General features: G+C 41.3%; 1 protein-coding gene across 1 annotated transcript in view; it reads right to left on the reverse strand.

Annotated features, from left to right (window-relative positions):
• The window catches only part of ME1 (malic enzyme 1), a 201,644-nt gene extending 196,871 nt beyond the window's left edge, over nt 1-4,773 (reverse strand). Inside the window, exon 1 of the mRNA XM_034991102.1 lies at nt 4,602-4,773. Coding sequence (XP_034846993.1) covers nt 4,602-4,679 — 78 coding nt within the window. The 5' untranslated portion in view covers nt 4,680-4,773. The remainder of the gene's footprint in view (nt 1-4,601) is intronic.
• Nucleotides 4,774-7,118: the final 2,345 nt, after the last annotated feature.

A 7,118-nucleotide genomic window follows, 5' to 3' on the forward strand; every position in this document is an offset into this window, starting at 1 on the left:
CTCAAGAGAAGGGGGTTAGTACACTAAAAAAAAAATGTACTTTATAATTGCTCCAGCTATGAGCTCAGACTTTCTATACAAAAGTACTATATTAATAATGATAGTACTAAAAGACCTCCTGTTTTTAGAATATATAATTTAGCAACAATTAATATTCACTATCTCAAATAATCTTTTCAGTATCTGAGTGAAGAAGCAAGGTAGAAATCATATTACAACAGAAGTGTAAGTGTACTCACAACAAGAATCTTCTTCATTGCTATATTCTTTGAACCAGAATATTACCTAGCATATAGTGGGTTCTGAACAAACAAATATTTTCTAAATAATAAATGAAATTATCACTTTACTTTGTAAGGACAGTAACTGAAGCTAGTTAAGAAAAGTTCACTCAAAATCTCACAACTCAAAATCTCACAACTTGGGACTTAGGCTTTCCTCTAGATAAAATGTCTTAGAATGTTCATTCCATTACATTGTATTTCTCGTACTTGCCCAAAAGTTAGAAGGAAAGTAGAACACAAAAATGAAAAATCTCAGACTTTCTTCAGGATTTCTATACTCCACATCACCAGTCTCAAAAGTTCTCAGATCAAACTCATCTTTCTACTCATTCGAGCACATTATTTTGATTTTGTGCTACCCTATGCTACCGCTGTGGTTTGAAGCGCTGCAAGGTAACAGGTATGGAGGCGTATATGTACATCCGCATCACAATGGCATTCCTATCAGTAGGATTCCATTAAATAACACATCAGTTTCTCATATTGCTGAGGCAACTCCAGAGATTGTGGTAGGTAAAAATTCCTGGATGATTAACTCTGATATAGCTTACACTGAAGAAAAAGAGGAGGTTTAAGATATCTTTCCTTCATAGTCATGACTCTCCTTTCCCTACAACACCTCCAACTAGGTCTTGACATACCAAGACACAATCATCTATAAATGCACTTGACTGGAAGCTCATTTTTTTTTTAAAGATTTTATTTATTTATTTGACAGAGAGAGACACAGCGAGAGAGGGAACACAAGCAGGGGGAGTGGGAGAGGGAGAAGCAGGCCTCCTGCGGAGCAGGGAGCCCGATGTGGGGCTCGATTCCAGGACCCTGAGATCATGACCTGAGCTGAAGGCAGACGCTTAACGACTGAGCCACCCAGGCGCCCCGGAAGCTCATTTTTTTTAGATTTAAAAGTTAATAATGTTAGCCAAAACGGACTTTAGTAAGTCACTAACTTAAACTGGATTAAAATGCCTAAAATATTAAAGAGTGGTATCTTTTGGAGACTTACTTGTAGGTCATGTTATTATTTAATCTTAAAGACATGCAAACAACGTAATCACAAGTATGATCGAACTATCGATTAGTATTTTCTACCACTGTTAGAGAAACAAAGCAAACTAATATTTAGAAATAAAAAATAAGAGATTTTTATTGGGTGTAGAATTTTAATTCTGAAGACTGATTTACGAAACATTATTAGTCACATGAAAATTCCTGAGAAAAAAATTGAAATACAACTCATCTAAATTAGAAGGTATCCTTGAAAATCATAAACATTAAACATTAAATTAGATAAGTACATATACCACAAAGAAAAACACCTCAAAGATAGTTTGGGCTATGTACAGAAAGATACTGAATCTCGCAAGTGTAAGCTACTTTCCCAAATACTATGATGAAATCCTACCTGGAATTATGTAATTTGAGTATAAGCAAATAGCAAGAATCATATTACCAATGAAGAAAACCTTATTTCCCTTCGGTTTTTACAATTTTTTATTTTTTTAATTTGGATCACATCTACTGTTAACCTTGATTTTACCAAGACTAATCACCTCCTTAATGTTACCTAGCAAGTAATTAAAATTTCACGGATGGTCAGGTTTAAACTGAATTCCAACTATTCTCCTGTATCCATTATACGTTGTATAAATGTATAGTCAGTCAACTGAGCTTTAGATTTCAATGTGATTTACTTCCAAGAAATTACATTAAACAGGATGTCTTAAAATAATGTTCAATCTACCACTCTAAACGCTTCTTGCTTTAAAAGCTGAGTACTGTTTAAAAGACAAAAGAAATAAAAACATGGTTCATTCATTCATTAAATAAACATTTATTTAAAGCCCAATGAGCAAAATTCTGTACTAAGTATGATTCCTGACCTATAACAATCAAAATAAGAAAAAAATAAAATGCAGTAAATACAAAATGACATGATACTACTGAATACATATAAACAGAGGTGTCAAGTAATAATAATAAGACTGAAATAATTAGGAAAGTCTTCCCTAGAGAGATCATTATTAAATCAAGTAATGCCATTTTAACTATAGGAAATTACACACAGACAAAAAGGAAAGCATTAAGTAAGAGATTCTGCAAATATATTTCAAGTGGAAGACTAAATTGGGGGACTAATGAGATCAATTTGGATAAGACAGTAAACCTGACAAGACTGATTTTACATTCAGCATAATAAGAGCTATTATAAATACTTGGATGACAGAAGAGTAACATGAAGAAAACACTAATTGATGAAGGTATGTTTCTCCTATCTACATGTAGGACAGACTATAATACTGAAAATAAAACCAGCAAAATTGTTGCAGTTACCAAAAAGGTGAGGTGATGAATGAAGGTCTGTGTTAATTTGGCTGAAGAAGGCTTCACGTAGCCAGATGACAGGCTGGGGTTTTAGAGGGCATGATCTACTAGCAAAAGCTATCATAAAAATCAATAAAAATTCCTGGGTTATCAGAAAACTTTAAAGCCAAGAGATCTTCAGTGCAGGGCAGATTAAGAATGTCCCACAGCCATAGTTTCAAAGGTTCATGTAAAGTAATTCTGTGACTTCTATAAGGTACCACACAACTATCTTAGAACTGAATAAGAAAAGTAAAGCTTATTCCATTAATCACCCCGGAGCTGGTGAACTAGATTTCAAATCCAATTTGACTCTATGCAGACAATAAAATTCAATTATAAACTCAAAAATGTGCTCTTAACATATTATGCTGCACCTTTCAACTTGGTGGAAGATCTCCGTGATATTATTGTTAAATAGGAGTTAATCCTTACTGGTGCACGGGAGCCAAAAAAGATTTTAAGAACATGTATTCTTGATGCATACAGTAAAGGCATAATGACTCTTGCTCAGTGACTACCTATTCCGTCTACGCACTCGAAACACTCATACTTGCCCAGGACTTTGGGAAATCCAAACAGGTTATACCACTCATGCAGTCCTTCTTAAGTGACAACCCATTATTTGGTCATAAATTACAAGAAGCAGATACACATGAATACACATGAAAGTCACAAATTGTTCTGTCACACCAGATTTTACCTTTGTTCTACTGAAAATAGCCCCCAACCTGCAGAATAATAAAAAGAAAAAATCAAACTATCATTAAATTCATTTTGAAAAGAAATAAGTAGGAACTATTTAAAATTTCATAATGTCTTATGACCACAAATACTACATAACCATGTATTTGTAAAAGTTACCCGTCACCACGAAATCAAAAAGAACTCACACTAGCTACAATTTATGAAAGAAATCACAAGTCTTCAAGCCATTAATAATGATCAACAAATCACCAGCAACATGACCAGAAGGTAAGAGCTGAGGTCCAGTTCCTAATGAAGAGTATCTACTAAAGAGACGACCAAAACGACTAAACAGATCTCTGTGCTTACTGATGGCATTTCCCATATCTTAAATAAGAAGGATAGGTCAAAAGCACAGTTACACAAAAAGAACTATCTAGAAACAAACCTGGTTATAGAGTGTGACTGCTTAGTATCTACATAAGCAAAATTATAAATTAGGTATATTTCATTTGAGAGAAATATTAGGTGTTTACAGTGAAGAAAAATGAAACGTTACCAGGATCTGAAAAAGGTTGTCTAACTACACTGAATTCTTGTTTTAATAAGAGGTCTTAAAAAAAAAAAAAAAGTTTTAATTTCCAGAAGGCCAGATTCAAAAAATAGGAATGGCTTTACCCACAGTCCCATGTCTAGGACAAGGATTTTGTACCAGGCCATGCAAAATGTCCAAGGCAGAAGTCACCCAGCAGGCATTCCCAGCCTCTTAATCGTGTCGCTCCAGAAACCAAGAGGCCTTGACTTCGAGCTTGTTAACGTGACCTGAGGCTTTCCTGCTCAGGACTGACCAGTAGGGCCACTTCTCTCCAGAGCAGCCTCCAATAATTGCCACACTGAGTGGAAGCAGTAAGTGGGTGGCACAGACAAAGCTGAGCTGGCAGCCTACCTGCTCTCTTCAGAGAAACAGTCAACTCACGCACTTAGCCTGATGCTACTTTCTTTGGCTTGGCTCTTGAGAAGCCAGAAAGTGCTGTAAACAAGTTACACCTTCTTTCCCGAAACGGGATGCCGAGGTGACCAGCACCGAGCGCCCATCACACTGCCGGGGCACAGAGCCTACTGGGCGGCCCCTCCATTCTGCTCGCACCGAGGGCCGCGCGTCCCGGGAGAGGCGGCAGAGGGGCGAGGCCGAGTCCGGGACCCTCCCGAGGGCCTGCGTCGGACCGAAAGCGGCCGCTGGGCCGCCAGGTGGGCCGGCGGACTCACCTTGTTGAGGTGGGGGTTCCGCGTCACGGCATAGCCGCGCTGGTGGGTGTGGCGGCGGCGGGGGGCTGCGCGCTCCATGGCCGCTGCGCGGGTGGGCTGCGGGGTCGGGCCGGAGCGTGCGCCGAGCGGGGCCGGCGGCGGATGCTGTGGCGGCGCCCGCGCTGACTGCGGCGGCGGCGGCGGCGGCGGCGGCCGCGCTGGGAAAAAGCCGGCGGTCGGGGGCGGGCGTGGGTGGCGAGAGGGGGTGGACGCGGCGGGAGGAGCCCGCGAGAAGCCGATGTCCCCAGCCGGGCAGCCTGCGAGAATCGCTGAGTCATGGCAGGAGATCAGCCGAGCCGGGGAGTGAGGAGGAGGAGGAAGAGCGAGGCTCCGGCGGCGCCGCGGGAGCCCGGGGAGGGGGGGGGGGGGAGGCGGCCGCGGGAGTCGCTCCCTTCCGTGCACAGGGCTTCTGATCACAACTGTCCTCGCCCGTCCCTGCGTGGGGCGTGCCTCCGTTGTTCAGGGAATGCTCTTACCCCCGAGACCCACGCGGCCAGCAAGGCCAGGCTTCCCCGCCAGCCCCGGGGGCCTTGCGGGTACCGTCGCCCCTGGCCGAGGTGGGCCCTTAGCGGGAGCCCCTGCGAAGCTGGGAAGGTGCGAAATGGAGAGGTGCAGGCGGACACAGCGGCTGCGGGACCGCTGATGGGAGCACTCACGAAGTGGACGCAGGGGCTGTTTGCAGGAGACCCCGACTGACTGAGACTCCGATCTCTCTGTCCCTTCCTACGAGGGGCTTCGAAGCTCTCTATCCACCGTCCCGAGGCCGGCCACGCCCAGGGGCCAGACAGACTCAACCTTGACCCAGAAAGCAGAGGCCAGAATAGAACTGGGAGAAAGGAGAGAGCGGGGCCAGAACACTGAGGGTCTCCAGATAATCAGTGGGAATTTTATTTTAATTTAATTAAAGTAAAAGTCAGGGTGTGTTACGCTGCAGATACGTAGGGCCCGCTGAACAGTCACATTTATCTCGCATACAATTTTGGTGAGAGTTCAGAAACCAGGATGTTGATGAACCTCTTTGAATATTAATGGGTAATTCAAACTTAAAGGGCTTCAGTTTCTTCTTTGGTCAAAGGAGAGAGTCAATAAATGATCTTCCAGCCCTGGAATTCTGTTATTATTGATATTTATACTTGAAGTTTCAAGGAATGGAGGAGGAGTCAGAACAAAGCCAAAAGGAGTGTGTGACACGCAAAAACCACTAAAGCTTTCTGTGCCCCAGTTTCTTTTCCAGGTAAGTAGGATCACTAGTTTCTGCCCTGCTCATTTCTACCTCATGGTGGTACAAAAGATAGTATTAGGGATTGATTAGGGGTTCATTTTATATATCCATAAACTAGACACACATCTAATGTTTTATGAAACTTTATCAGAAAGATTGCTAAAACTGTATTTTGGGGCCACACTTATGCCCAGAAGCTTCTTGGGCCTATTCTTTGAATTCCTTAGAATCATTTGTTTCAGGGGAGAACATTTTATTGGCATCAGAGTTCTTTAAAACCATTCCTTGCATTTAAGTAACACTTTCACCATGAATGCTACAATCCATGAATAGTTACCCCTACCTGGGATGCCTGAGAAGGTATGCTTTACAAAACTCACTCCGGGGAGTTAAGTGAGGCATGTTACAATTAGTCCTTTATCAGAAACAGAAACAGTTTAATTACAGGCCTAGGAAGCAAACATACGATGCTGAAGAAACAAAAATGTCAGTACTCCAGAACCTTATTATAATGCCCCTCGTATAGAAGTTTAGCTATGTTACCTGTCTATTCCTGTTTCTGTGATGTATGATGTACAGATCTGAAAACTGACATAAATATAGGGAGAAGACCAAAAAATATGTGGGCTCTTCCCCCACACCATAACTACAAAGGAATTACAGGATCCTGGCAGTGCAGGTAAAGAGAAGTAAACAGGGGAGATGTGAATTTATGAAAGGAAGTCCAGTCATCTTGAATGCTAACAGTATGAGGCCTAACTGGGGGATCCACTTTTTATATTCATGTGCAGTTCTAAGAGAACTGGGAAGAAGCTCTTTTTCCATGCAAATGCTAACCAGAACATCAAATCTCAGTCCTTTTTACTTGTTTGTAAGGTTAGGTTTTAATGTACAAACAAAACAAACCCAAAAATTTCGGAAAAGAGAAAAAAAATTGTTTTAATTTTCCTTTTACGAAACTACAGTTCTGCAGTCACTCTTCTCATAATTGGTAATGTTAAGAATGGGTAGGATTCACAAACTAAAGGATTAGGACCTGTAAATTTCTGTTACACAGGTGAGAATACTATCAGTCAAAATAAGTTTTTCTTGCCCAATTTGATGCACAATGAATTCTAGTCATTAAAATAGGATTGTAGTATTCTGATCTAATTTCACTGAGATTAAGTACAAAAAATTCAGGGAATATAGCACATACAGCATTTCAAGTGTTTTACTTTCATGGTAAACTTAAAAGAGCATAAAGCTCCCACAAG

The sequence above is a fragment of the Mirounga leonina genome, unplaced genomic scaffold (assembly GCF_011800145.1).
Source record: "Mirounga leonina isolate KUSES-001 unplaced genomic scaffold, KU_Mleo_1.0 Mir_53, whole genome shotgun sequence".
NCBI classification, from domain to species: Eukaryota; Metazoa; Chordata; class Mammalia; order Carnivora; family Phocidae; genus Mirounga; species Mirounga leonina.